General features: G+C 59.4%; 3 protein-coding genes across 13 annotated transcripts; 1 reads left to right on the top strand and 2 right to left on the bottom strand.

The window, feature by feature from the left end:
• Positions 1 to 102: 102 nt before the first annotated feature.
• On the bottom strand, positions 103 to 6282 carry RGS19 (regulator of G protein signaling 19). Of its 6 annotated transcripts, XM_043553368.1 has the most exons (7): positions 6156 to 6233; positions 5571 to 5700; positions 2990 to 3089; positions 2700 to 2821; positions 1315 to 1389; positions 997 to 1231; positions 103 to 906 (listed from the first exon to the last, which is right to left on the bottom strand). In XM_043553368.1, the coding sequence occupies exons 3-7, from the start codon at positions 3017 to 3019 to the stop codon at positions 715 to 717; spliced, it is 654 nt and encodes a 217-aa protein (XP_043409303.1). In that variant the 5' UTR covers positions 3020 to 3089; positions 5571 to 5700; positions 6156 to 6233; the 3' UTR covers positions 103 to 714. The 6 variants fall into 6 exon arrangements, with proteins under 6 accessions (XP_043409303.1, XP_043409302.1, XP_043409304.1 ...); XM_043553367.1 differs by lacking the exon at positions 5571 to 5700 and having other exon boundaries at positions 6156 to 6282; XM_043553369.1 differs by lacking the exon at positions 2990 to 3089.
• A 3627-nt stretch (positions 6283 to 9909) lies between these two features.
• On the bottom strand, positions 9910 to 11955 carry LKAAEAR1 (LKAAEAR motif containing 1). 3 transcript variants are annotated; one of them, XM_043553362.1, is made up of 5 exons: positions 11723 to 11955; positions 10990 to 11094; positions 10434 to 10835; positions 10124 to 10246; positions 9910 to 10008 (listed from the first exon to the last, which is right to left on the bottom strand). In XM_043553362.1, the coding sequence occupies exons 1-5, from the start codon at positions 11906 to 11908 to the stop codon at positions 9949 to 9951; spliced, it is 876 nt and encodes a 291-aa protein (XP_043409297.1). In that variant the 5' UTR covers positions 11909 to 11955; the 3' UTR covers positions 9910 to 9948. The 3 variants fall into 3 exon arrangements, with proteins under 3 accessions (XP_043409297.1, XP_043409295.1, XP_043409296.1); XM_043553360.1 differs by having other exon boundaries at positions 9910 to 10246; XM_043553361.1 differs by having other exon boundaries at positions 9910 to 10246; positions 11732 to 11955.
• A 4399-nt stretch (positions 11956 to 16354) lies between these two features.
• On the top strand, positions 16355 to 25224 carry OPRL1 (opioid related nociceptin receptor 1). Of its 4 annotated transcripts, none has more exons than XM_043553356.1 (5): positions 16355 to 16913; positions 17180 to 17246; positions 18526 to 18822; positions 23550 to 23905; positions 24002 to 25224. In XM_043553356.1, the coding sequence occupies exons 1-5, from the start codon at positions 16889 to 16891 to the stop codon at positions 24523 to 24525; spliced, it is 1269 nt and encodes a 422-aa protein (XP_043409291.1). In that variant the 5' UTR covers positions 16355 to 16888; the 3' UTR covers positions 24526 to 25224. The 4 variants fall into 4 exon arrangements, with proteins under 4 accessions (XP_043409291.1, XP_043409290.1, XP_043409293.1 ...); XM_043553357.1 differs by lacking the exon at positions 16355 to 16913 and adding an exon at positions 17755 to 18020 and having other exon boundaries at positions 16946 to 17246; positions 18526 to 18790; XM_043553355.1 differs by lacking the exon at positions 16355 to 16913 and having other exon boundaries at positions 16939 to 17246.
• Positions 25225 to 26948: the final 1724 nt, after the last annotated feature.

The following is a 26948-nucleotide window of genomic DNA, read 5'->3' as shown; positions in this document are numbered from 1 at the left end:
CACCGGGGCCAGGTGTCCTTGGAGCCCGCTGCTCCCTGCTCTAGGTTTGGGACAATTCATTCTCTAATCTCCCACCCCCAAATGTGGAAAGAAAGGAGAGACTTTTGCTTTAAAAATATCTTCAATAAAAGATCCTATTTGGGATGGAGAAGGAATGGAGATAAATATGAAAACATCTTTTTCATTTTTTTGATAAAATACAGTAAGGACATGTTTCCAGGTTTAAAATTAATGAAAATATAAAAAAGAAACTGGCTCCTGTTGCCTTGAGCCTAGTTCTGAGGTTCTGGGTCTGATCCGGGCGCAGACAGCTTGCATTAGAGGGTCTGTCTCCTCCTGTCACAACTAGACACACAGAGGCTCTACTGCCCACCAAAGGCATTTCTCAAGGTCCCTGGCTGCTTGGGGAGGAGGCCTAAGTGAGGCCGGTGGGTCCACCAGACCCCGTGGGAGGTCTCCCTCTCCCCACGCAGGAGCCCAGCGGGGAGCCTTTTGGGGAGAGACTGCCTGGTGTCAAGAGGCCCTCACGCCTCCCCTCAGCGGGACCTCCGGGTCCCAGGTCCCCGGGGTAGAGAGGGGCTCCTGTCTGGGACTGCCCTCAGGGGTGCTGGGCCCCGCTGGTGTGCGGGACATCCGCGGACGCACACTGGTGCCGGTAAACCGAGTCTGTGCCCGCCAGAGGGGTCCCACGTCTGTGCCGCTGTGGTGGGCAGCCTAGGCCTCGTTGGAGGACTGGGAGCTTCCCTGGAACAGCAGGGCACGGTAGGTGGGGGAGCTGAGGAAGCGCGGGTAGGAGTCCCGGTGCATGAGGGTGTAGATCTGCAGCTGCGCATCGTCGAATGTGTGCGCCGAAGGCTCCTGCATCTTCTTGTTAATGCCTTCCCGCACTCGGGAGTCCAGGCTCACCTGTGGGACAGGATGCCACCGTCAGGGGGCTCAGGAGGCGCCCCCCCACCCCCACCCCCGCCCCCAGCCCTGGTCCACAAGGCGGTGCACCTCCTTGGGGGACAGGATGGACACGTAGTCCTCGTAGATGAGCCTGGCTTTCTCATCCACCACGTGCTGGTTGGCCTCGGCCTTGAGCTCCTCGCAGGCCAGCCAGAAGAGCATGTTCTCCTCGCTGTACTCGGTGCGCAGGAACTCCCGGAACACGCTTCGGCCCGCCGGGCTGTGCATCAGCTTGTCGAACGACTGCGCCCAGCTCCGCACCTCCTCCGGGCTTGGCGTGGCGCTGTGGGCATTCCCCGCCAGGCCGGGTCAGGCGCGCGCCCCCGCCCCCCGGACACGCGCGCGCGCACGGCTGGCCACACCTACCACGCCTCGCAGCTGGGGAGGGGCTGCAGCTTGTTCTCCCGGGAGGCCCGCCACGCTCGCCGCCGCTCTTCGTTCCTAACCGCAGAGGGAAAGGTGGCGCTGGCCTCCTTGGCACACGTGGTCTTGGCGCGCGCGCGCGCACACACACACAGATGTGTTCCACATGAGCGTGTGGCCTGGGGGCTCTCGGCCCGGGTGTAAACCCCCTGCAGGTAGGCAGCCCTGGAGTCTGCTCCCTTCACACCCTCCAGGGAAGGAGTGTCTGCACGGGCTGCCCTCCGCCCCTCCCTCCGGTCTCTCCCCTGGGGCCAAGGCAGTTTCACCGGTGCTGGGGGGAGACCTTTACCGTCTTGTAGCCTTTGGGACTTCACAGATTCCTGGTGTGCCCCTCCCTTCCTGGCCCGACCTCAGCCCCGACTCCTTTCTCCCAGAGGCCCCAGCTGATGCAGTAGGAAAGCCCCAGCCTGCGAGTGTGACTGCAGATTCTCCCCAGGGAGCCTTCTTCCCTCCCTTGGCTCCTCACTGCGTCAGTGCTGGCTCCCACATCCGTGCCTCCAGCCAGATCTCTGTAGGGCCAGTGAAATGTCTAACGGACATCTCAAACCCAAACATCCAGACAGACCTGCCCTCTTCCCTTCCCCTGCCTGCTAGACCCCAAACTCTCCCTTGACCCCCGCAGCCCAATTCTCAGTGCGTCCCAATTCTTCATGGCCTCCCACCTCTGCCCTCAGGCCGCCCTTGTCCCGCCTCCGGCTGGAATTGCTCACTGGTCAGCAGATCCCCCTTTGGGTCCACGGCGCTGGCCACTCAACATCCACGAGCTGGAAGCCTGAATGGGACCAGGCCTCTGCACGGTGTGAAAACTCCCAAGAGCTTCTCCACACTAGAGAAGCCCGTTAGCACGGGGAGGCCCCACAGTTGCCCTCTGGCACGGCCGCTCTGGAAGCCTGTCCCTGTCATCCCTGGGCCGGGTCTCTGCCCAGTGTCCCCCCGCCTAACAGTCTGTAGGACCTGCTTCTGTCTTGTCTTTCTGTAAGTGCCCAGGGCCAGCTTAGGCTGGATCACAGCGGCCTCAATAAGCATGTGCTGAGTAAGCGGACAAATGAGTGCACACACATGTGGGTCGGCCAGGTGCTTGCACATGGACACACCCTCAGGCACACACCGGGCACGAAAGTCACACGTACAGAGGGGTCGGGGCATCGGCGACGGGTCACCAGGGCCCAACAACCCCTGTAGAGAGCTGTGGGCAGCAGAGGCGTCCTGCCTTCAGGTGACCCCTCAGAACCCATCCGAGGGTCCAGCGGCAGGACCCCGGGCCTTATGTCTGCTCAGCCCACCTTCCTTGCTCAGTCCCCTGCCCCCCCGCCCCCATCCCCACGTACCAGGAGCAGCCGCAACAGCAACACCAGCACAAGCAGCAGGGGTTGCGGCTGGGGGCAGCCGGGGGGGCCGCGTCATGACTGGACATCGAGGGGGGCTGGTCTGCCTCCTCTGGCCCTATGTGCTGGTGAGATGGGGGCTTCCTCAGCTCCAGGCCAGAACCCAGGGCCCCGCACACACCTCTTCCCTGACTCCCCTCGGTGGTCGCCCTCCCGGCCTCCCAGGTGTTCAAGGGTCTCCCCCGCCCCCGATCCCACAAAGGGGGGCAGAGACAGGGGTGTAGGTGGTGCACCTGCTTCTCAGTCTCATGCGGGGTGGGCATGGGTGGGTGGTGGAGGCCGCCCCGGCTCCGTGGTGCTGGCTCCGGGACCCTCTCACCACAGCCTGAGAGTCTGAGAAGAGAGGTGGAGGTTCTCCCTGAGAACCTGAGACCACAGTCTCCACTGTCCCCTAGAAGGGGTCCTGAGAGTCTCTCCCTCCTTCCAGGAGCCCTGGGGGGAGCAGCCGCCCACTTTAGACCACTCTGTTCAGGCTCCTACCTCTGCCCCCAGCCTACACCAGGGCTGTGAGCAGGGGCAGGGGCAGTGAGGGGGGGCCCCAGACGAGATCTCCACAGAAGGTTCCGGGACACCCCCATTTGCTCTGTCCCTGGGAAGCCGGAAGTCTGGGTTCCTCTTTCTTGGTTTCCGGCTCCTGGCCCCTCCCAAGGGGCTGGGGGCCCCCAGGAGTCTGGGGCTGTCAGGTTAACGCATAAGGGTAGCGGTCAGACATTCAGACCCCCTTCCTCAGCTCCCTCTGTTCTGGGTTTTCTGCAGGAGGATTGCTCCCCACTAGGAGTCCAGATTTGCCAGGTGGCCCTGGGCGGGGGGGGGGGGGGGGGGGGTTCCAACATGTCTGCAGCTGACTAGGCCTCCAGCGTGAAGGATCTGACTGGGGCAGGATTTTCTGAGGGTGTGGGAATGCAGCGGGGCATGGGTGAGGAGGGCCTGGGGGCCTATGGCTCCTTGGTCCTGGGCGCTGCCCCTGGCACCCCAACCCTAGCTGGCACCTTACCACACCCAGGGTCTCCCGGCTTCCCTTCCCCCTCCCCTGCCAGGCTGCCGAGGCCAACCGGGCCTGGTGTGCCGGTGCGGGAGGGGAGCGGGGGTGGGGGGGGACAGCAATGGGCTGGGCTGTCAGAGATGCGGGGTCCCTGGAGGGGGTGAGGGCCAGCCTCCATCTCAGCGTCCACACCCGTGTTGGACCACACCAGCGTCATGGGGGAGGCGCGCAGGGGGCACTGGGCACCAAAGCCTCAAGTCAGGGTTAGGAGTCTGATCCCCCCACCCTCACCCCAGGGGAGGCCAACCATAGATCCCAGCATCCATGCCAGGGTGGCCCATCAGTGCCCTTGGGGAGCAGTCTTAAATGCCTTTCCACCACCGCATTTGCCTGTGTCCTTCTTGGCCTAGGTGAGGACCCCCAGGGCCTGGGGTGCTCCCCTGCACAGCTGACAAGGGCCCTCCTGAGCCGTCCAGTCCCACCCCCACACCCCCATCTTGGTGGCCAGGAGCCTCGTGACTTGCTTTCACTTTATTTTCTCATTTAACTACCATCCTCCCTGCTGCCCCCCTCCCTCAGCTTGTGGTCTTTTTATCCTTGTTTGGCCCATCTTGGGGTCTCCCAGGGTAGGGGGAGGCGGACGGTCTAGGGTAGGCATCACAGCAGAATCAGGTCAGGCAGCTCTGGGAGCAGAGATGCTAGGACTGCATGTGAGCGGCGATCTGAGGCGGCAGTGCCCGAGGTAGGCACTACTTAGGGCCCCCTTTCCTCCAGGGTGCGGGGATGCCGAGGCCCTGCCCTGACCCAGAACTAGGGTAAAGTCTAGGGTCCCACAGACTCCCAGCGAACAGATGGGGAAGCAGCAGCCCCACAGCTTGCCTTTCCCTCAGGGGTCAAGCTTCTAGGGAAGGGAAGGGAAGAAGGGAAGGGAAGGGAAGGGAAGGGGTGTGGCAACTTCTGAGGTCTGGTAGCCAGGCAGAAAACTGCTCTTCCTCCTCTGCGCCCCCACCCACTGTGAGTGGGGGCAGGGCTCTGTCCCCCCTCCACTCCCTAGCACCCGAAGGCTTGGCTCTGAATTGGAGGAGGGGCCCTGTCCGCGGGTGCAGGCCCACGTGCTAGGGGCTCTGAGGCTGGAGGCTGACTTTGGGGTCAATGTCTTCTCTCCTAGCTGCAGGCCTGGGCCTGGCTCCCTGCACCTTCCTGAGGCTGACTGGGGCCACCTGTTTCCGTCCGTCCCCCCCCCCCCCCTCCGCTCCCCCCGAGGTCACATAAGGCCTGAACTAGGGTCCCTGCTCCTCCCTCATCCTGGCATTTTGCTGGCATTTCCCAGCCCCTTAGGCTCTGGCCCCCAAATCTGGGATGGGAGGGGCTGGACAGGCAGCAAGCCTGGCCTCTGGGGACAGAGAGGCTCCCTTGGGAGCGGCTGCTACTCTGCTCCACAGAAGGAAAAAGAACGTCCCCGAGCCCGCCCAGTCCAAAAAAAGAATAAGAAAATGTGACAATCCCAGAAAAAAATGCCATAACCTTTGGGAGGAGGGTGGACAAAGGGGCTCCACTCCCTGCTTCTGATGGTACTCAGTACCTTTCCTAGGCTACCCCCGTTCAGCTGGTGGGGGAGCCCCTGCCTGGCTCCTCCAAGGCTGGCCAGGTCTTCCTAAGCCTGATGACCCTTGCCCCCACTGCAGAGGTGGGGGCGACCCATTTCTCTCTCTCTTCCTCTCTCTGCTGGCAAGGTCTGGCCTGGTAGAGCTTGTCTCCTTCAGGGGCCCCTTCCTCCAGCCTCTGACGCCCCCACCCCTACCTCAAGGAACTCGCCATGGCGCCCCACTCACCATCGACCCAAAGGCGAGGTGGGGGCGGGAGAGGCCAGGTTCCCTCTGGGCCCCACCCTGGCTGCCGAAGGGGCGTGCACTGCAGCAGCCGGGACTCAAGTCAGACGGCAGGAGGTACTCCTGCGGCGTTCTGGAGGGAGGCCGGCGCCGGGAGCCCCAGATCAGCTGGGGCCGGGGGCGCAGTGCCTCCCCTGCGCCTCGCAGGGTGAGTGGCTGCCAGATCCAAGGGGGCAGGGGTGGGGACGGACAGGGTGTCCCGCCTCGGCCCCTCCCCAACAGGCTGGGCGGGGGGCGGGAGACGCGGAAACCTGGGTTCTTCCGGCCCCCCCCCCCCCTTTGAGCAATCACTTCCCCAGGCTTTGAGCTGCAGAAAAAGGGGAACCGGTTTGCAGCGCCCCCTCCCCCACGCGCGGGGAACTGGCTCCCGTCCCGCCGCGGCCCAGGGTCCACGTGGACCCCGCGGCTGGAGTCCGTGGGGGTGCGGATCGGGGTGCCGGGTCCTGAGGCTCCCGCCCGGGACGGCCCCCGGGCCCCAGGTCGGGAGGGGCAGGGCCGCCGTGCTCGGCGCCGCGCGCGCGCACTCACCGGCCGCGCTCCCGAGCCGCTCGCGCCGCCGCCGCCGGCCCGCGCGCCCCGAGGTCCGGCCCGATAGTCGGGGAGGGGGCGCAGAGTGCAGTGCGCAGGCGCCTCGGCTGCACTTCCCCAAAGCGCGGGGCCGGGACTTCCTCGCGCGGGGAGGCGCCCGGCCCGCCCTGCCAGGCGCGCCCCGCCCCGCGCTCGGCTGGCCTTGCTCCCCACCCGCCCCCTCCCCAAGTCCCGTTAGATTCGGCGGGGCACCCAGGTGCCCACCGTCGGTTAGGGTGGCCCGTGGAGACGAGGTGCTAATGATGGGGCCTCTGGACGCAGGGCGGCCTGAAATGGCACTGCAGTAGATGGGGGTGTGGTCGTGTCCTCCACTCTGTTCAGGGGGGCAGGTCCAGCTTTGCCATTCTTGTGGGTGCCCCTGAGACTCTGGTCCAGTGCCTGGGCACAAGAGCCCTTAAGACCCTGCGGTCCTATATGCTCCTTGCCAGCCTGGAAAGGACTGTATAGTGGTTCCTCCAGGCCCGGGCCTAGCCTCCCTGCGACTATGTGCTGTCGCCTGTAAAGTGGGGTTAAGAGCTCACTGGCACAGGGTTCTAGGGGGCTTCCCAAGAAAGGGGGCGTCCTGTGCCCGGGTGCTGGTGGATACTGGCGGTATGGGTTCCTACATCTGGAATCACCAAATGTTCCTGTCTGTGGGGCCTGAGTCTTTTCCAACCCCTCCAGTTGCCCTGAGATGTCCTCAAGCTTAAAGCCACACCCTCCCTTTTGCAACGAATGCCCTGTCCCTTCTCTTTGGCTGACTCTCCTGATATTTTTTGCTCTGTTACAGCTGTCAGTTAAATTTCTTATCCTGGCATGCTTTGGGCCAGTGCCAGAGCAGCCCTGACGCTGCTCTGGAAATGGGCTGCAGAGTGTCTGCGTCCCCCTGGCCTTGGACCATGTGCATCTCCTGTCCCCAGTGCAGGGACTCAGCTTGGTCAGTTCCTGATGCCCGGGTCCCGCTCACAAAATGCCTTCCAATTGCACAAGCCGATATGCACACGCTTTTCAGAACTGTTCTTCAAGATGTAAAGGGAAGTGGAGATTTTGTATGTGCTCTTCATTCGGCGGTCATCTGGGTGCTCCCTGTGCGCCAGGCGGTGGCACCTAACAGTAAGTCAGACAGGCCAGCCCTGGAGCAGACAAGAAACAGACTGGCAGACTGGGTGAGAGGTGAGGAGGGCTAAGGAGAGCCATACAGCCAAGGAGGGGGGTGTCCTTCAGCAAAGGACAGTGTTGGCAGGACAGCAGTGCGGGGGCCTGGGAGAGTGGGGGCCGCGCTGGAGGAGAGGGTGGCACAAGGTCAGGGAGGCGAGAGGGGCCCTGGGGGCTGGGGTGCCTCTTGACGCTGTGTGCCCAGAGGCCTCGGCTGGCGTGGCCACAGAGCTATCTGGCTGACGGGCTGGCCAGGGGAGGCCAGAGGCCAGAAGCTTCTTATTTAACCTAGGTAACAGTCCTGAGAGGTGGGTCCTACAAGGACAGGTCAGCACCCGGTCAGTGTCACACAGCCACACGGATCCCACTGTGCCTGGTGTGGAGTCTCCACCCACCTCCTGAGAGATGTGTGGGGCAGCTGACCAAGTGTGGGGTCACACGCTTCTCCCTGCACTCTTGCCACTCTACACCGTCTCTGCCCTCCCAGCCCTCCATACACTGTACCTCCTCTGGCCACTTGGCTGTGCACTCTGTTCCCCTTGCCCTGGCCTTTCTGGGTCTCCTGCACCTCCTCCGGTGAGCCTGTCTCAACAGAGAGTGCCCCATATTCCATGGGAGGGATCCAGATGGGCTGGGAAGGAACTGGTTCAAAGCCATGCAGCAGATAATGGTGGACATGGGACTTGAACCCAGCACTCGCTGTCCAGAGCATGAGCAGGATCCCAGCTCCAGGACCAACCTGATCCCTTACAGTCCCCAGGACATTGAGTCCTGGCCCACATGCTGCACTCTCCCATAGCAGAAGCCTCTTCTGGGCCCGGCAGACATGTCCTCAGCCACTTTCCCTGGATTCCTCTGCAGAGCTAGGGCCCCTTCCCTGGTGCAGCGACCCCCCCCCCCCCCCCACCCCGTGCCAGCTCGATGCAGAGCTACCTGTGAGGCCTCTTGCTGGTCTTCTCAGGGCTTTGTGTGTCTGTCTTGTGCCTCTGTCCTCTTGTGTTTGCCTGATGCAGAGTGACCATACCCTTATGGGACACTCACTGTGTTCACTCACAGCCCGGGTGAGACCCTCCAGATCTCTATTTTAAAGATAAGGAAATGGAGACTCAGACAAGTGACGAAATGAAATACGTGTTTACCAAGCAGAGGAAATCATCCTAGGTGATCAGCACATCCCCAAGGGACAGGATGCTTGGGTCCATATCACAAGGGGGCTTGGCCAGGGGAGTCAGGGCTGGCTATCAGCCTCCTCGTTCGTGTCCGGGTGTAAGTGGCCACCACTCCTGGACAGAGATCTCTGTCCTCAGCCCAAGCCACCTTCTCTTCCCCTGTTTCTCCTTCCCTCTCTCTGCCTAAAAGATCAGCCCCCACCCACAGCTGCCACACACAGCCCTCCCCTCCCTCCCAGAGCTGCCACAGAAGCCAGCTTCCACACACAGTTCTGGGCTTGGATCAAGGCCAGGGCAGCAACAGCCCAGAATGGGTGAAGGGTCAGGTGCAGGGAGAGAAGGGCTTGCTGAGGGCTCAGAGGGCCCACATCCCCATGAGGCTAGGTCCCCGTCCTGAGCCGGGTCAGGGAGGGGCACTCACCACCACTGAGCAGGAGTCTTTGCTGGACCCTGCTCTGACCTCTGTGGGTAAAGCATGACCCCCCCCCCCCCCCCCCCCCCCCCCGCCCAGGATCAGTTCTTTGCTGTGGGCCCACTCAACAGGAGGCCCACTCAGACATGACCTGTCTGAGTTCTTTCAGCCCCCACCTCTGGAGCCGGCTAGACACCAGGAGGGAAGAAAAGGGAAAGGTGGCCAAGTTCCAGGCTCTACAAAGAGCTTGTGTCTGGGAGAAGAGTAAGCTCTCTAAGGGGAGACATATCCAGAAACTTGGGAGACTCTTCAGAGTCCAGAGGGTTTGCAGGAAGTGGGTTTGCCAGAATGGGACACGGAGGGGGGGGGGGGGTTCCTTCCCGTATGCGTGCGTGCGTGTGCGCGCGGCTTAAGGGGGATGGAACAGAACTGAAGAGGTCATTCAGGATGGTAAGGTGGTTTTCTGTGGGGTAGTGCAGGCCTCCCTGAGGGGGTCTCCCCTTCCCCAGTCTCCGTCCTCTGGAGGACCTCCTGGGCACGGCTGGTTCCAAAGACCACCTTTGGCTTGTGCAGTCACTCTCCCTGCCCAGAAGGCCACCCTCCTCTCTGATCCCTGATGGAATGACCCCCAACCCGGGGTCCCACTTGGGCCCCACTTTCTCCCCGAGGTTGCTCTTCTTCTGGAGGTGTGACCGTTGCCCATCAGATTCTTACTCCTGTCCCCTCAGACTGGGGGCTCTCACAGACTTGCAGGACACCAGGTTGCCGGATGGGGACAGCCCCAGGGCTTGAGGGATCATCAGCGTCCTCTGCTGATCTGACGCCAGCCCACTTGCACACTTCTACTTTGTTGGAGGGGCCCCACTCTGTGTCTCCCGATGTCTGTGACATCGGACGCAGCGAAGGTGGCATCCATACCCGCCCCCCCCCTCCCTCCCCGGGGAACCTGGAGAGAGGGGTCTTAATAACCAGGCGGCGCTTGAACCGTGAGAACTTTATGTGGAAGGGTGGGGCCGCATCAACGTGGGAAGACGCTGCCGTCAACTTTCTCCTCCAGGATGGTCTCCACGCGCCTCCTCTGTGGGCGAGAGCGGCTGGGGCCAGGTGTGCGGGGACGCGGGCCGGGACGCACCCCCCCCCCCGCGCTCCACCCCCTCCCCCCGCGCTCCACCCCCTCCCGGGCTTGTGGGCACCTCTTGACGATCCAGGGGGTCCGGGATCCGCGTGGGCTTCAGCTGCGGCGGTAGGAACAGCTCCAGCCGGATGGCGGCGCGCGCGGACTTCTGCTGCGAGGTGAGGAGCGAGATCTCCTCCGCCTGCGGGTCGTGGGGCGGGGGTTCGGGTCTCCAAGCCTCCGCGATGTTTTGCTCTAGCTCCGCCCGCCGCCTCCTGCAGGGCGCCCCCCACCCCCACCCCTTTCCTCGGGGCACCCGGGCTGGTGTCCCCTCCCCGCCCCGCAACCCTCTCGCCTGCGCGCCCCTTCCTTCCGGCCCCGAGCCTCACCCGCATGCGGATGTAGCGCAGCCGCAAGGCGCGGATTCGTCCCCGGGCCTCGGCTGCCTTGAGGACGCCGAGGAGCCGGTCCTGGCGCACGCCGGGCGGCTCCGGTGACTGCGTCCACGCACGCGGGTCGGGCATACGGCTCCCCAGCTCCACTGACTCGCGCGGGAAGATAGAGGCGGCCGCGCCCACGTCCTCAAGCTGGTCACCGAAGAGCAGGTGGCGGTGACGCTGCGCGGGGCTCATGGCCGCCAGCCCCTCCAGCGTCAGGGCCCACCCTGGCTTGGGGGGTTGCGCCGCGGGCGCCCCCCGGGCGCGTTCCTCAAGGGACCCCTTGCCGGTTCGCTCCCGCGGGCCCCGGAGCCCGGCCTCCTTCTCTGCTGGCGACTGCATGCTCGGCCCGCTCTGCCGAGGGAAGAGTGAGTCCCACTGGCACCGGCCCGGCCCCCCCCGTTGTGCGCTCCCAGCTCTGGCCCTTCTAGATTCCCCGCAGCTGGCCTTAGGTCCTGCACCTGCAGACTCAGCACCTTTGCGCGGGCCTAGCACCCGTCCTCCTTACCCCTGCTGTCAACCAGACATTTCTGATCCACCGAGTTTCAGGAAATTCCCTTCCTGCCCACCGGCTGGTTCTCTGTCCACTGAGAAAATGCGGAGACCTGGGGCCCTACTCAGGGTAGAGAACATGTTAAGCTTGGCAGGCCCTTCCCCACAATTCTGGGACCCTCAGTGTGCCCCAGTCCTCCATGTCTGTGGTTGACGGTCAGTCAGCAAACCCCCAGTCTCCCCCCGCCCCCGCACTGCAACTCCGGGAGCGGGGGGGGGGGGGGGGGGGCGGGTTGCTCTACTTGGCCTTAGTGTTAGGGGCTGGAGATGAGAGTAGGTGGGCTTCCGTTTTGCCCTGGGCAGAGGACTCGTGTCCTTCTGGGAGGTGTGTGTCTGTGGGAGGCGGAAAGCAACTTGGACAGTTGCTGCCCTGGACGTGTTTGGGGGAACCCTGTCTTCCTAGCCTGTCCCCTGCTGGGTCTAGATGACAGCAGAGCCCACGGAGGTGATAGGGCGGGGAGGGCCCACGAGAGAGGAGACGGGAACGCCCAGGGCGCCTGGTTCAGCCCTGCAGGACTCCTTCCTTCCGAGCCCACAGCACCTCAGGCCCCGGACCCTGGGCCAGGTTCTGGCCCGCTGTGGGCCGCAGGCAGAGCCACACAACGTGGCATTTGCCGGAGGCCATCACCCTCCCGCAACTCATTCTTGCCACATTGGTCGAGGGGCCGGCTCTTGTCCCCCATCGGTACACCCCATACTTTCCGCCTTCCGGGGTCTGAGCCTCCAACTGAGCCCTGACTCTCCTGGACTTGTTGACGCGGTTGCCTGGCAACCGGGAGTCCCGCCCTCCCCCTGCACGGCAGGGGCGGGCCTGCCCCTGGGGAGGGAGGGGCACCGGCAGAGTCAGGATCCAGGTGCTTGGAGGGCGACCACATCCGACGGGCGAAATCCCTGCAGCAGACCCGAGGAGGTGACCGCCAGTTTTTCCAGCCCGGGTGCCCTTTCTTTCCTTTCTGGGAGCCCCAAACGTACTCTTCTGGGAGCTGTGGTCCTAGCTTCCAGGCTGGAGAAGTCTTTGGGGACTGGCTTTGGGGGCAGAGGGCGTAGCAATGAGACCTTCCTGTCTGATACGCGTTCTCCGCTGCTGGACCCAAAAGGGCTCTCACCGCCACTGTCGTTCACAGGGAAGGGAAACTGGGGCAGAGCTCAGGAGGACACCTACCCTCTTCCAGGGCAAGTTTGGAGTCTCAGGGGTCCCGCAAGACCGGAGCCAGGTTTTCCCGAACTCTAAATTTCTGGGTCCTGGTTCCTATATTTCTGTAATGTATTTGTTAGTGTCATCATGTTTCATAACTAACTCACTTCTCAATTTATTAATTCTATAACTCATGCATGCACTCATCAGTTTATTCTAGAATTCATTAATTCAGGGGCCCCTGGGTGGCTCAGTGGGTTAAGCAAATGACTTCACTCACAGTTGGTGAGTTTGAGCCCTGCATGGGGCTCTCTGCTGTCAGCACAGAGCCCACTTCGGATCCTCAGTCTCTGCTGGCTCTCTCTCTCAAAAAATAAATACAGGGGCGCCTGGGTGGCGCAGTCAGTTAAGCGTCCGACTTCAGCCAGGTCACGATCTCGCGGTCCGTGAGTTCGAGCCCCGCGTCAGGCTCTGGGCTGATGGCTCAGAGCCTGGAGCCTGTTTCCGATTCTGTGTCTCCCTCTCTCTCTGCCCCTCCCCTGTTCATGCTCTGTCTCTCTCTGTCCCAAAAATAAATAAACGTTGAAAAAAAAATTTAAAAAAAAATACAACATTAAAAAAAACCCCTTTAGAACTCATTAATTCATGTGCTGGTGCTACATTAGGCTAAAATTGTTGCATTAAGTCCACAATTCGTTATGGTGCATGCACAACTCTCCCCTTCATTCACGGTCGTGTGCCAAGGATGATGATGCCTTTTTGGGGGTTCAGGACCTGCGGCCCTGAGGTGGGAACTGTCCTGGGGATGGGGTCTCAGCTGACACCTGGCCTTTGTGCAGGAGGGTGTTGACGGTTCACCTTGTTTTTGGGAGCTTCCTCTGGCTTCCTGGTGAAAGGGTAAACTATGACTTTGTGCCCCTGTACATCAGAGCCTGCACCAGCCCCAAGCTCCATGGAATGACTGTCCATCCTTCTGGCCCCCAAGGCTTCGCACAAGCTGTTCCTGGGGTGCTGCCCCTTCCCGCCCAGCACGTGCCTTTGGGGTGTGGTCTGGGCCTTGAGATTCAGCACCAGCCTTGGGGCTTGTTGAAGACACAGGCCTCTGGGATCCAGAAGCAGCGACGGCTTAGGGAGTCTGACGTAGCAGGCCACTTCCTCCAGGAAGTCCTCCCGATATCCGCAGCTAGGCAGGGGCTGCCTCAGGTTCAACTCTGTGCTCCCACCCCGGTGAGACGGGGATCTTGGCCCTCCTCTCAGCTTCCCAGGTCTGGGCCAGGAGCATTCCAGAAGGGGAGTTACTTGCTGGCTTCTGGCAGTGGAGGGGGGGTTTATAGGGCCAGTGGGAGCTGCTCTCCTGCAAGAAGGGACTTGTAACTTTCCCTCTGTTTTTGTAGGACTGAAAACCCTTGATACCCCTCCTCCCTAATCCTTGGAGGGCTTGGTGCCTGCACAGCTCATATTCCTGACAGCAGCTTCTTGGGGCTCCTCCTCTGCACGCCCTGCAGTTTCCTGGGGAGGGGGGCGGGGAGGGGGGTGGGGCGGGGATCCCCAAGTGTCTAGGGCCCAGTAGCTGTGCGAGGCCACCAGATAGGTGTCTCCCACCTATTTCTGTGCCCAGGACTCGTCTGTTTTTCAAGGGCTGATGGGAATGCTGGGATCTAAAAGCATTTTGACTGCTGCCAAAGCCTGAGAATAAAACTCCAAAAAAAATTAAGACGCTTGTGAAGTGACTACAAAATTTAACATTATATTGAAAATGTACAGGTCAATTCTTTTGTTGCCATATATAAATATTATAAAGTCAAAGTCACACAAAGTAATTTATTATGATGAAACTCACAACCGATAAAATCCTTCCATTTTGGTTTTTTCTTAGGGGCACCTGGGTGGCTCAGTAGGTTAAGCATCTGACTCTTGATCTTGGCTCAGGTCATGATCTCACAGTTTGAGGGTTCGAGTCCCGCACTATCAGCGTGGAGCCTGCTTGGGATCCTCTTTCTCTTTCTCTCTCTCTCTCTCTGTCCCTCCCCTGCTTGTGCTCGTGTGCACATGCACGTTCTTTCTCTTTTAAAAAAATGGATGAATAAACTAAAAAAAAAATATCCTTGGAGGCGTCTGGGTGGCTCACTGGGTGGCTCAGTCTAAGCATCAGACTCTTGATTTCGGGTCAGGTCATGATCTCTGGGTTTGTGGGATTGAGCCCCGCGACGGGCTCCCCACTGAGCGTGGAACCTGTTTGAGATTCTCCTTCTCTCTCTGCTCCTTCCCTACTTGGGTGTGCACTTTCTCAAAATAAATAAATAAATAAATTAACTTGAAAGAAAGAGTCCTTTCACTTTTAATTTAATTTTTTTAAGGATTTATTTATTTATTTATTTATTAAAAAAATTTTTTTTTTCAACTTTTATTTATTTTTGGGACAGAGAGAGAGAGAGAGAGACCATGAACGGGGGAGGGGCAGAGAGAGAGGGAGACACAGAATCGGAAGCAGGCTCCAGGCTCCGAGCCATCAGCCCAGAGTCTGACGCGGGGCTCGAACTCACGGACCGCGAGATCGTGACCTGGCTGAAGTCGGACGCTTAACCAACTGAGCCACCCAGGCGCCCCAGGATTTATTTATTTTTGAGAGAGTATAAATGGGGAAGGGGCAGAAAGGGGCAGAAGATCTGAGGCAGGCTCTGTGCTGACAGCAGCGAGCCCTGCATGGGGCCTGAACTCACAAACCTTGAGACCTGATCTGAGCCAAAGTCGGATGCTCAACCAACTGAGCCACCCAGGAACCTGGGTCTTTAACTTAAAAAAAAATTTTTTTTTAACGTTTGTTCAGTTTTGAGAACAGACAGAGACAGTGCATGAGCAGGGAAGGGGCAGAGAGAGAGACACAGAATCCGAAGCAGGCTCCAGGCTCTGAGCTGTCAGCACAGAGCTCGACGCGGGGCTCGAACTCACCAACCGTGAGATTGTGACCTGAGCCAAAGTCGGACGCTCAACTGCTCCACCAACTGAGCCCCCCAGGTGCCCCAGGGTCTTTCGCTTTTTTTTTTATTATTAAAAAAATTTTTTTTTTCAACGTTTTTATTTATTTTTGGGACAGAGAGAGACAGAGCATGAACAGGGGAGGGGCAGAGAGAGAGGGAGACACAGAATCGGAAACAGGCTCCAAGCCATCAGCCCAGAGCCCGACGCGGGACTCGAACTCACGGACCACGAGATCGTGACCTGGCCGAAGTCGGATGCTTAACCGACTGCGCCACCCAGGCGCCCCAGGGTCTTTCGCTTTTTAACAGCAAAAATGACCTGGGGACTGAATTCCCCCAGGGGGAGGGCAGCTGCTCCCTGTTAGGCTCTGGTGACTTTGCTTGGATTCCTGTGCCGCGCCCAGGGGTAGCAAAGCACCCAGAGATGGACGGAAGCAGACGGCGAGCCTGCCCGAGGCCACGAGTAGCGGCGTTTCCAGGCTGTGACTCACTGGGCAAGAGTGAGGTGCATTCGCCCCACTTTGTGGGTGGAAATCTCTCTGGGACCAAGTCCTGCCACAAATTCCCATGACTCCTGAGTGCAGCCCAGGCAGCTACAACCATAATTTGTGGACATGCGTTCTGTGCCGTCATTCACGTAAGCCGCATGCCTTGGGCTGTCCCTGGTGCCCCTGTGTGTTTCGTTTTGCCTGCATATGATGTGAGTTTGAGTTGTCCTGCTTTGATACCAATGCTGTCTCACATAACGTGTCCCCTGCTGTCCCATGTGTGACACATGTGTTCTGTGTCTTACCCTGGCTGTGCAGGGGCTATTTCCTCGGTGCTGCCAGCTCTCTTTGTGGGAGCCCTTTAGGGTCCAAGGCTGGGCCGCTGTCACACCCAGGGAGTACAGTCAGCATTCCAGCCTGACCCCCCACGGGCCAGGTGACCAAGCCTGACCTTTGGCTGAGACTATCCGTGTGAGGGGCCAGGTATCTGCTTCCAGCCGTCCTTAGCACTGGGTGCATTGGGTGCACTCTCACGGGATACCTTTCCAGACCAGCCTCATGGCCCTTCCTTCCCCTAGTCTGTGCCGGAGCTGGGAGGCAGCTGGAGGCCATTATGAAACGAGCTCTGTGGGCCGGTGAGCAGGCAGGTGGGCGCAGGCAGCGGGGGCAGGAGGGGCTGGGATTGGCTGCTCAGACCTCGGTCAGCCCGGCTGGGGGAGGCTGCAGGAGGCCAAGCCTGGCCTCCTTGGGTTCCTGCCCCTGCTGGGCTCCCGAGGTCAGCAGGATCAAACTTCAAGCTTCACCTGGAGAGTGTGGTGCTCGTGTGTGGCCCCTGGGTGTCTGAAGGCCTTGATCTGTGTGTCCGCCTGTTCTGTCCCGTCTACTCATGTGCCTTGAGTGCACGTTGGCGTGGGTTCACGTGTGTGTGGTCCGTGTGTTTGTGCCTGCGGGTGTCTGTGCATTTCTGAGCATGAGCTTGTGTTTGTGTGTTCACTCGTGTGCCTGTTTGGGCATCTTTGTGTGTGTGCGTGCAGGCACGTGAGCCTGTGTCCTGAGTGTCCCTGTGGGTGTGCCCCATGTCTCCACACGTGTCCCTGAGTCAGCCGCAGTGAAGATGCAGAGATAAGCCCTGGGGGACAGCTTAGGATGCTGAGTCCCGGGGCATCTGCCTGCCCTGTCCTCTCTGATTTGCCAGGTATCCTAGCGACGCTGCTGCCAGTCGCCTAGCAACCAGGTCCCCATCCTTGGAGACGGATGCTCCAAGCAGGGTCTGGGCTATGTGAGTAGAGCCTGTGCAGGAAGAATGACCCCATGATTGCAAGGCTGGTAGCTGATCTGAGAGATCTCCCACACGGCATGTGACCCCAGGGCTGGGAAGGAGGCAGCCCCACCGGAGCCCTTTGGCTGCGTCCGTGTGGGGGCCCAGGCTGTGACGGAATGATGCTCAGATGTTGCCCTGGGACCCTGCTGTGGCGAGACGCCCTTGGGGTGTCTCAAAGCTGCAGGTGGATCTGGGTTTGAGCCCTGTCTCTGCTACTTTGACAGGTGACTTCACACCTCTGAGGCTTAATGCTCCTGTCTGCACGAAGGTGGTGCTGATGACAATGAGCCGGTATGATGGGGACGGATGAGCTCGCGTTCATGACGGACGTGCGGGGCACACAGCAGGGACACAGGGTGCACAGTAGAGTCTAGGCGTCTCGTCTACAAGGCTCTGATCCTCTTGGGGCTGGCTGGGCGGGGGCACTGTGTATCCACCTACCTACCTATTGGCCTGCTGTGCCTCAGTTCCCCTGGAGCCCAGCTGAGGGTGCTGTTCTGGGCACAGAGTGCAGACGGAGGCTGGTCTGAGCCTGTCCTAGGCAGTGTCTCTGTGTGTGAGACAAGCCCCCATGTCTGTGTCCCAGTCTGTGTGTGCACCTACCTGTGTCTCCATCCCGTGTGTCCACTCTGTCTCTGTCCCGTGTCTCTGTGTCTGTCCCCCGTGCCCGTCCCCGAGTCCCCGTGCGTCCTTGTGTGTATGTCTGTGCCCCGGCTCAGTTCCTGTGTCCGTGTGTCGGAGCCCGTCTGTCATTCATCTCTAAGTGTGTGCCCTGGTCCTTTGGTCTCTCCCCATCCAGTGTGGGGCCTGGTGACCCCCGCCTTCCCTGCGGCCCCCTCCTCCAGCCCGCGTGGCCCCTCCCCCTCAGGAGCAGCAGTCTCCTCCCCATCCCCCAGCTCCGCGCTAGGCTGCTGCGTCTGGTCTGGCAGCTACAGGGAAGGAGCAGCCGCCGCCTGCCGCAGCCCTGTCCAGATCCGGCGCTGAGGGCCGTGGGATCCCAGCCCTGCTCTGCCAGCGCTGACGGTCAGCATCCCCACAGTCTTGGCTCCCACGGAGGTTGCTAAGGTAAGGCCTAAGCTGCTGGGGGCCGGGTGTGGACAGACTGCAGCTCTCAGGCAGGACTGGGGAGGGGTGGGAGGGAGCTGAGTGCTCGATCAGCCTCGGTCCTGTGCTGCAGGTGTTTCTGGGTATGTCTCTGACCCTCTTGTGCCTGTGCGTGCACGAGGTCAGCTTTGGACACCTCTGTGTGTGATGTGTGCACACGGGTGGCCGTGTGTCCATGAGTCCCTGTGGGTGGACACACGTCCCGGAGTGTAACTACATCCACACGCCCCATGTGGGAGTCTACAAGTCTGATGAGACTTACATGCCTCTCTGTGTGTTCCCATCTGTGCATACGTGTCTGCTTGACTCCATTGTTTCTGTGTGTGGATGTATGCCTCTGTGTCTGTGGCTGCCTGTGTGTATGTGTGGGGGGTCCACGTGCCTGCTGGCCCACACGCACTGTGCTCAGAGGCCTCAGCTGGGTGGGTGTTGGGTGCTGTGGTCATGTGTCCCTGTCCTCTCCTAGGTACCAGGTGGCTTTGCACGCAGGGAGGTGGCATGGAGTCCCTCTTCCCTGCCCCATTTTGGGAGGTCCTCTACGGCAGCCACCTGCAGGGCAACCTGTCCCTCCTGAGCCCCAACCACAGCCTGCTGCCCCCCAACCTGCTGCTCAATGCCAGCCACGGCGCCTTCCTGCCCCTTGGGCTCAAGGTCACCATCGTAGGGCTTTACCTGGCCGTCTGCATTGGGGGACTGCTGGGAAATTGCCTCGTCATGTATGTCATCCTAAGGTAGGCTGGGGACCTGCCAAGGTTCCCTACTGGTGAGTCCCACATTGCTGCAGAGGGGAAACTGAGGCAGGGGGCTGTTTTGGGTGGGCCTGGCAGGTGGGGGGTTCCCACTTTTCCCATTCCATTTCTGGTCATCCTGTCAGGCAGGGTCAGGGTCAGGGTCAGTCCCGAGGTCCTGGATGCTCCGAGTCCTCAGGGTTGGGGCACCTGACTAGGGGGAGAGGGAAAGGATCAGCCCTGCTCACCCCCGTCCTGATAGGGGCAGAGGGTGCATCCGAGCCCCGGACGGACTGTCACTCTGACTCCTGGCAGATAACACTCCCTGACCTGAGCCACAGGCCAGCTTCCTGGCTGAGCCGCGGCGTGAGGCTCTCCTGGACCTCGCCGTGCCCCTAAGAGGCAGCTCTCGCCAGCCGGTTCCGGGGCCCGTGCCGAAGCCCTTGCCTTCAGCTCCAGCATCGTGTTTGCTGCTGCCGTCTGGGCTGACTCCGGCGTGTTTGTGCTCAGAATGGGAAAGCCCCTGTGGCCAAGAGGGGTGGCCGGGAGTGGGGTCGGGGTCCATCGTAGGGGAACAGTGTGGGGATGGTGTGGGAGGAGAGCGTGAGGACGTGCGTATGTGTGTGTGTTCACGTGTGTTCACATGCCCAAGCGTGTACAGGCATGCGCGCACACAAAAGGTGAATGCGCACGTGCAGGAGTGCACACAAGTGTGAGCCACACACATACATGTGTGCCTGTGTACATGTATGTGTGGGAGTGGGTGCACACGAGTCAGTGTGCTATATGTGTGCGTGCACGCGTGTGTGGTTTAAAGCGGGGTAGGCATGCACAGCGTATACACACGAGTGTGTGTGTGCACATACGAAAGCATGAGTGTGTGTACATGCACGGTTAGGGTTGTCCGTGCATGTGAACAGGTCCATGTATGTGAGCGTGTGCACGTGTCAACACGGGCGTGTGCACATATGTGAGTGTGCGCACGCATGTGTGCGAGGTGCATGGTGCACGTGCTCACACAGGGGCCAGGAGGAGCAGCTGGCTGTGCCCAGTGCTGGACCCCGCGCACTGGACTCACACACGTGCCCCTCTGTGGCTGGAGGGTGGGTTGTGGGTGACAAGTGCAGCAACCTGGGGTGGTCTTTTTTTTCTTAAGTCTTATTTATTTTGAGAGAGACAGAGAGACAGAGAGAGGAAGAGAGAATCCCAAGCAGGCCCTGGGCTATCAGCGCAGAGCCCAACCCAGGGCTCGAACTCATGAACTATGAGATCACGACCTGAGCCGAAGTTGGAGGCTTAACCGACTGGGCCACCCGGGCGCCCCGGGGTGGTCTTATTCACTCTTGCTGTCGTCTCTTCTCCGTGTGTCTCCTCCGCACTGTGGCATCAGGACTCTCAGAGCCACATCCTGATTAGAGCAGACAGGGAAGGTTGTCTTGCCCACAGCAGTCCCCAGAGACACTGGTGTGTGGGGCCTGGTCCGAGTATTAGCACAGTGTATTCTGAGCCTGTGGACTGGGGTGGACTGCCTCTGGAGTCATGGACCCCAGTTCCAAGTCCTGCTCTTTAAAAAAAAATTTTTTTTAACGTGTATTCATCTTTGAGAGACAGAGAGAGACAGAGCGTGAGAAGGGGAGGGGCAGAGAGAGAGGGAGACACAGGATCGGAAGCAGGCTCCGGGCTGTCGGCACAGAGCCCGACGCGGGGCTGGAACTCACGAACCTCCAGATTATGACCTGAGCCGAAATCCGACACTCAACCAGCTGAGCCACCCAGGCGCCCCAAGTCCTGCTTTTTTAAAAGATACTTTATTTTTAGAGCAGTTTTAGATTCACAGCAAGATTGAGAAGAAGGTACAGTGATTGCCCATATGCCTCTGCCCCCCAACATGCATGGTCTCCCCTGTTACCAACATCTCCACCAGAATAGTACATTTTATAACGAGTTACCATTCAGTTTTACAATTGAACCTACGTTAACACATCATAATCACCCAAAGCCCATAGTTTACATTATGGTTCACTCTTAGTGTTGTACATTCTGTGGGTTTTGACATGTATCTACCATCATAATATTACACAGAACAGTTTCACTGCCCTAAAAATCTTCTGTGCTCTGCCTGTTCATCCCTCCACACCCCACACCCCCTGGAAACCACTGATATTTTTATTGTCTCCATAGTTTTGCCTTTTCTAGAGTGTTATGTAGTTGGGGTCATACAGCATGTAGCCTTCTCATGCTGGCTTCTTTCACTGAGGAATATGCACTTAAGTTCTTCCAGATCTTTTCATGTCTTTTTATCACTGAACCATATTCCATTTTCTGGATGGACCACAGTTTACGAATCCATCACCTGCTGAAGGGCATCTTGGTCACTTCCAAGTTTTGGCAATTGTGAATAAAACTGCTATAAACATCTGTGTGCAGGTTTTTATGCAGATACAAGTTTTCAACAACTTTGGGTAAATATCAAGGCGTGTGATTGCTGGATCGTATGGTAAGAGTATGTTTAGTTTTGTAAGAGACCAACGAACTGTCTCCCAAAGTGGCCGCACCGTTTGGCATGCCCGCCGGCAGCGAATGAGAGCTCCCGCCGCCCCACACCCTCACCGGCGTGTGGTGTCAGTGCTCTGGAAATTGCTCGTTCTAAGAGGTGTGTAGCAGACTCTCGTTGCTGTTTTCACTGGTGAGGTGTCTGTTAAAGTCTTTGTTTTCTTATTGTCGAGTTTTAAGCCTTCTTGTGTATTCTGGACAGCAGCCTGCATCAAATGCATCTTTGGCAAATCTTTCCTCCTGTCTGTGGCTCGTCTTCTAGTTCTCTTGATCCTCTCTGCTTTTTTGCCAGCTCTTTTCAAGGCCACTTAGATCCTCTGAGCCTAAGGGTCCTCTTGCATGGAGTGGGGATCAAGATAGCATTTTTGAAATTAAAAAATATTTTAATGTTTATTTATTTTTGAGGGAGAGAGAATGTCAGAGCATGAGCAGGGGAGGGGCGGGGAGAAGAGGGAGACACAGAATCCGAAGCAGGCTCCAGGCTCCGAGATGTCAGCACAGAGCCTGACGCGGGGCTCGAACTCACGGACCGTGAGATCGCGACCTGAGCTGAAGTCGGACGCTTAACTGACTGAGTCACCCAGGTGCCCCGCATCTTTGAAATTTAAATGAGATAAAATCCATGTGAGAGCTTGGCTCAGGTGTCTGCCACTGTGGTCATTGTTGCTGTTATCTGGTCATAATTAAGGTCTGTTTGTGCTTCTTTCTAATCCTTCTCTGAGAGGCGGCACTGACCCCCAGATTCCCTTATGGCAGCTTAGTTTACAGGGAACATTGGTGTTCCTGGTGACGGCAACATCTTTGGCGTTGTGCGACCACCACCACCACAGTCACCACCACCTTAATTACCACCACTGCCACAACAATCACCATCATCACCACCGTCACCAGCATTCTCTCCACCACCATCCCCACCACAATCACCACCTCCATTGCCACCATCATAACTATTGATTCATTCAACAAACATTTATTTGCTATTTATTATTTTTTGATAGTTTTTAAAGTTGATTGATCGGGGCGCCTGGGTGGCGCAGTCGGTTAAGCGTCTGACTTCAGCCAGGTCACGATCTCGCGGTCCGGGAGTTCGAGCCCCGCGTCAGGCTCTGTGCTGATGGCTCAGAGCCTGGAGCCTGTTTCCGATTCTGTGTCTCCCTCTCTCTGCCCCTCCCCTGTTCATGCTCTGTCTCTGTCCCAAAAATAAATAAACATTGAAAAAAAAATTAAAAAAAAATAATAAAGTTGATTGGTCTATTCTGAAAGAGACACAGACAGTGCGAGTAGGGGAGGGGCAGAGAGAGAGGAGAGAGTCTCAAGCAGTCTCTGCACGGCCAGCGCAGGCTTGATGCGGGGCTTGAACCCATGAAGCCATGAGATCGTGACCTGAGCCCAAACCAAGAGTTGGATGCTTAACCAACTGAGCCACCCAGGCACCCCTATTTATTATTTTTTAAAATATATATTTACTTTTGAGGGACAGAGAGAGAGAGAGGGAGGGAGAGAGAACGAGTGGGGGAGGGGCAGAGAGAGGGGGACAGAGGGTCCCAAACAGGCTCTGCGCTGACAGCCTGATGTGGGGCTCAGACTCATGAACCATGAGATCGTGACCTGAGCCAGTCGGGCACTTAAGCGACTGAGCCACCTAGGTGCCCCACTCGACAGGTGTTTATTCCGTAACTATAAGGTCCCCGGAACTGTCCCTTGGATCCAGCCGGGTCTTGTTAGCACACCTCCCATTTCTGGTGCCGTTTCCTGTCTCTATGGCCGGACCACAACGTGGACCGGAAGGCCTCTGATGTGCTTTTACAGACTCTGGAGCCCTCAGGAACCTCTGGTGTGTCTAGGGCCAATATCGTAGTCCGTGGACTGTCTTCAGGAAGACTTGGAAGGCAGGGAGGGGGACTGGTCCTTTTTCTGAAGATTCCTGTCCCCTTGCTCCCACGTGGAGTCACAGGGGTGCTCTGCTGCCGCCTGACATCCCAGCCTTCCCAAAGCGGACCGGTTTGGGGGTTCGGAAGCCTTCTGTGTGTGCCAGAAGCACAGTTTTGTGCCCCAAGTCCCTCATGCCGGGCCCGGGGGCCCGCCTTCCCACACGGGTCTCGGGGCGGGTGCTCCTGGTGGTGGCAACAAGAAAGGCCCCCGGGCCTCCGCCGCCGGGTCCAGCCAGAGGGACTGGGCCAGGTCTTCCTTCCCCCTGTGCTCTCCGCAGGCACACCAAGATGAAGACAGCCACCAACATTTACATCTTTAACCTGGCTCTGGCGGACACTTTGGTGCTGCTGACGCTGCCCTTCCAGGGCACAGATGTCCTCCTGGGCTTCTGGCCATTTGGAAATGCCCTGTGCAAGACCGTCATTGCCATCGACTATTACAACATGTTTACCAGCACCTTCACGCTGACCGCCATGAGCGTGGACCGCTATGTAGCCATCTGCCACCCCATCCGCGCTCTCGATGTCCGGACGTCCAGCAAGGCCCAGGCCGTCAACGTGGCCATCTGGGCTCTGGCGTCTGTCGTGGGGGTTCCTGTCGCCATCATGGGCTCGGCGCAGGTCGAGGACGAAGGTCGGTGGGTGGCCCCCCTCCCCCGTGCTGTCGTCCTCTGGCCCCAGAGGGCCCCGTGCCGGCTCGCTCACCCTGACCCTGTGTTTCTCCCTGCAGAGATTGAGTGTCTCGTGGAGGTCCCCGCCCCACAGGACTACTGGGGCCCCGTGTTTGCCATCGGCATCTTCCTCTTCTCCTTCATCATCCCCGTGCTCATCATCTCCATCTGCTACAGCCTCATGATCCGGCGGCTGCGTGGCGTCCGCCTGCTGTCCGGCTCCCGGGAGAAGGACCGGAACTTGAGGCGCATCACGCGGCTGGTGCTGGTGGTGGTGGCGGTGTTCGTGGGCTGCTGGACGCCCGTCCAGGTCTTCGTGCTGGTCCAAGGGCTGGGCGTTCAGCCGGGCAGTGAGACCGCAGTGGCCGTCCTGCGTTTCTGCACGGCCCTTGGCTACGTCAACAGCTGCCTCAACCCCATCCTCTACGCTTTCTTGGACGAGAATTTCAAGGCCTGCTTCCGAAAGTTCTGCTGTGCTCCTGCCCTGCGCCGGGAGATGCAGGTGTCTGACCGTGTGCGCAGCATTGCCAAGGATGTGGCCCTCGCCTGCAAGACCTCCGAGACAGTACCACGGCCCGCATGACTAGGCGTGGACCTGCCCATGGTGCCTGTCAGCCCACAGAGCCCGTCCACACCCAACACGGAGCTCACCCAGGTCACCGCTCTCTAGGCTGACGGCAACCTGAGCCCTGAGCGTCGCCGGACTCACAGACTTCACCGTGGCTTCAGAGGGCCCAGTGACATCATGGGACAGGTCAGACTACAGCTGCCCTCCGGGTTCAGGGTGGAGAGGGGACGCGAGGACCCACCGGTGACCAGAGCGCACGCCAACTCTCCTATGCGCCTCGGGACCCTTCTGGCCTCTGCCCCACCGCGCCCTGTGCGCTCTTGGCGTGCACACACCTGGAGGCGTAACAGCAGCGTGCCCACCCCGTGCCCCTGCGCGGCGTGCCGTCTGCGTGGAGCCCTGCCGCGTCTCCTTGGGCTTGGAACCGACTGGAGGGCTGCAAGGCGTCCGCGGGCAGCGGGGCTTGGAGCCGCTGGCACGGACTTGCCTGCGCCTCAGCTGCTCCCCTTCTCGTCCCCCACCTGCCTCTCAGCGGCTTTTCCCTCCAGAAGCGCCAAGAACTGTCAGCCTCAGCGCGTGCAGAGGCGGCTCAGAAGGCCTGTGGGCTGCTTGATCACCTCAGGCCGCTGTTTCTTTTTAAAAATGTCTTCTTTAAAAATTGTGTTTCTCTTTTTAGAGAGAGAGAGAGGACGCAAGGCGGGGAGAGGGGCAGAGGGGGAGAAAGAGAATCCCAAGCAGGCTCCGTGCAGAGCCCGACGTGGGGCTCAATCCCACGACCCCCGGACCATGACCCGAGCTGAAATCAAGAGTCGGAAGCTCAACTAACTGAACCACCCAGGTGCCCCCACTCTGTCATTACTGAAACAGCCCTGTGTTCCTGGTCTTGGCTGCTTGGTGCTGGGGAGGGCTCTGCCATGCTCCGTCCGGGGGTCCCCGTGTCCTCCCCGGCTCTCTTGAAATCAGAGGTCAGCAGCCATGCAGCTGGCGGGACCCTGCGCCGTGTTTGGATCCTGGTGGCTTTGGAAGAGGAGTGGCAGTGGGGATGGGGTCTTCTTTGCCCCCCTCCCCCACCAAGTGACTGATTCCTGCTTCATTTACAAGCCTCCCAGTGTCTGTGGGGCAGGTCTGAGCTTCCTGCTGCCGGGACTTACCCTACCTGGGGCCACATCGGGATGGCTTCGCATGCAGAGCTGGTGTAAGGGGTGGGGCTCGACAGGGCCTGCTTGAGCCAAGTGTGAGGACTGTCCAGCTGTGGAAACACTGGAGGGGAGGGTGTCTCCCTGCTGTTGTCACCAGAGAAGCACCCTCCCTGGTCTGCAGATGTAACTGTGGTTTGGTGACTTTGCAAACACTCTTCCTGCAGAGAAACTGTTGAATACTCCCAGCGCTGGACGGACTATTCTGCCTCCACCTGTGAGCTGAGCTGCAGACCTCAGCCAGGTGACCTTAAGCACCTGCAAAGAACACGAAGCACTGACTTTGGGCCGACTTCTCCTGCTTCAGGGAGCCCTGGCCCTGTGGGGTTGCTCCTGGAGAGGATGGGGCTGTGCTGGCTGCAGTGGGGGGGGGGGGGCTCTGGAGACTGCGGCTGCCTCAGCTGGGGCACTGTCCTGCCAAGGCTGCAGGATTTGTGAATTTGTGCTGGTGTAACATGTATCTCCATGTATTTATGCATGCGGCAAGCATGATTTCCCCTACATGTAACCAAACTTGATCATGCCTCTAGGCCCATGGAGGGCCATAATAAACCCTTGCCTCCTGAGCAGGTGTTTTGGGCCCCTGTGGGGTGGGGCTGTTGGGGCCGTGAGTCCTTCCACTCCCTCTGTGCTCCCCACCTGGCCAGGCTCTGGCTTTGAGAAGGGATGTGACCAGTTAGTTCACGATGCCCTGGAGGTCTGTTGCCTTTCCCCCAGCACAAACCGTTTCTCCCTGAACGACTACTGTGTGTCCATCCTGCCCCGGCTGCTAGAGGTTCCCTGCGGGTCCAGTGTGGGGGGTGCTCTTCCCACCTGGGTCACAGGTTCAGCAGACCCCCTGCCTGCCCCAGCCCTTCCCCCTCCCTTGAGCAGGTCTAAGGGGGGTCTTGATGGAAGATGAAAAGACAGCCTCCCCTGGTGGCCCTGAGATGTGGATTCGCCCCCCTGGCCCCTGTGGGGACCCTGTTCTGCCCAGGTTGACTCTACTGGCCGAGGACCCTCTCAGAAAGAGGCCCTCAGAGGGGGTAGCGAGGGCAAGCTCAGGCCGAGATGTTTGGGCACAGGCAGATGCGCCAATGTGTGGTTTGGCACAAGTTTTAATGACGGGCACTTTGCCGTTAAAACCAAAAGTAAGCGTCAAGGAAAAGTTTGGGAGTGACCGGCTATAGGGCGGAGGTGCGTGAAGAATGCTCAGGACAGTTGTGGTTCTGCTGATGGAGGAGCTCAAGGTGGGTCCGTGCA

Source organism: Prionailurus bengalensis, chromosome A3 (assembly GCF_016509475.1).
Source record: "Prionailurus bengalensis isolate Pbe53 chromosome A3, Fcat_Pben_1.1_paternal_pri, whole genome shotgun sequence".
NCBI lineage: Eukaryota > Metazoa > Chordata > Mammalia > Carnivora > Felidae > Prionailurus > Prionailurus bengalensis.
The sequence above is the reverse complement of the archived record's forward strand: the minus strand, read 5'-3'. Positions and strand labels throughout refer to the sequence as shown.

Excerpts from the sequence above, each read along its gene's own strand:
- LKAAEAR1 (XM_043553360.1), bottom strand. The coding sequence starts at position 11,908 with ATGTGGTCGCCCTCCAAGCACCTGGATCCTGACTCTGCCGGTGCCCCT. Across the intron at positions 10,836-10,989 it reads ATGTCTGGTTGACAGCAGGG|AGCGGGCCGAGCATGCAGTC; the intron begins GTAAGGAGGACG and ends TTCCCTCGGCAG. Across the intron at positions 10,247-10,433 it reads TGCGCTACATCCGCATGCGG|GCGGAGGAGATCTCGCTCCT; the intron begins GTGAGGCTCGGG and ends CACGACCCGCAG.
- RGS19 (XM_043553367.1), bottom strand. The coding sequence starts at position 3,019 with ATGCCCACCCCGCATGAGACTGAGAAGCAG. Across the intron at positions 1,390-2,699 it reads TGCTGTTGCGGCTGCTCCTG|GAACGAAGAGCGGCGGCGAG; the intron begins GTACGTGGGGAT and ends CTCTGCGGTTAG. Across the intron at positions 1,232-1,314 it reads CTCCCCAGCTGCGAGGCGTG|CGCCACGCCAAGCCCGGAGG; the intron begins GTAGGTGTGGCC and ends GAATGCCCACAG.
- OPRL1 (XM_043553355.1), top strand. The coding sequence starts at position 17,083 with ATGTTGCCCTGGGACCCTGCTGTGGCGAGACGCCCTTGGGGTGTCTCA. Across the intron at positions 17,247-18,525 it reads GTGCTGATGACAATGAGCCG|GTACCAGGTGGCTTTGCACG; the intron begins GTATGATGGGGA and ends GTCCTCTCCTAG. Across the intron at positions 23,906-24,001 it reads GGCGCAGGTCGAGGACGAAG|AGATTGAGTGTCTCGTGGAG; the intron begins GTCGGTGGGTGG and ends TTCTCCCTGCAG.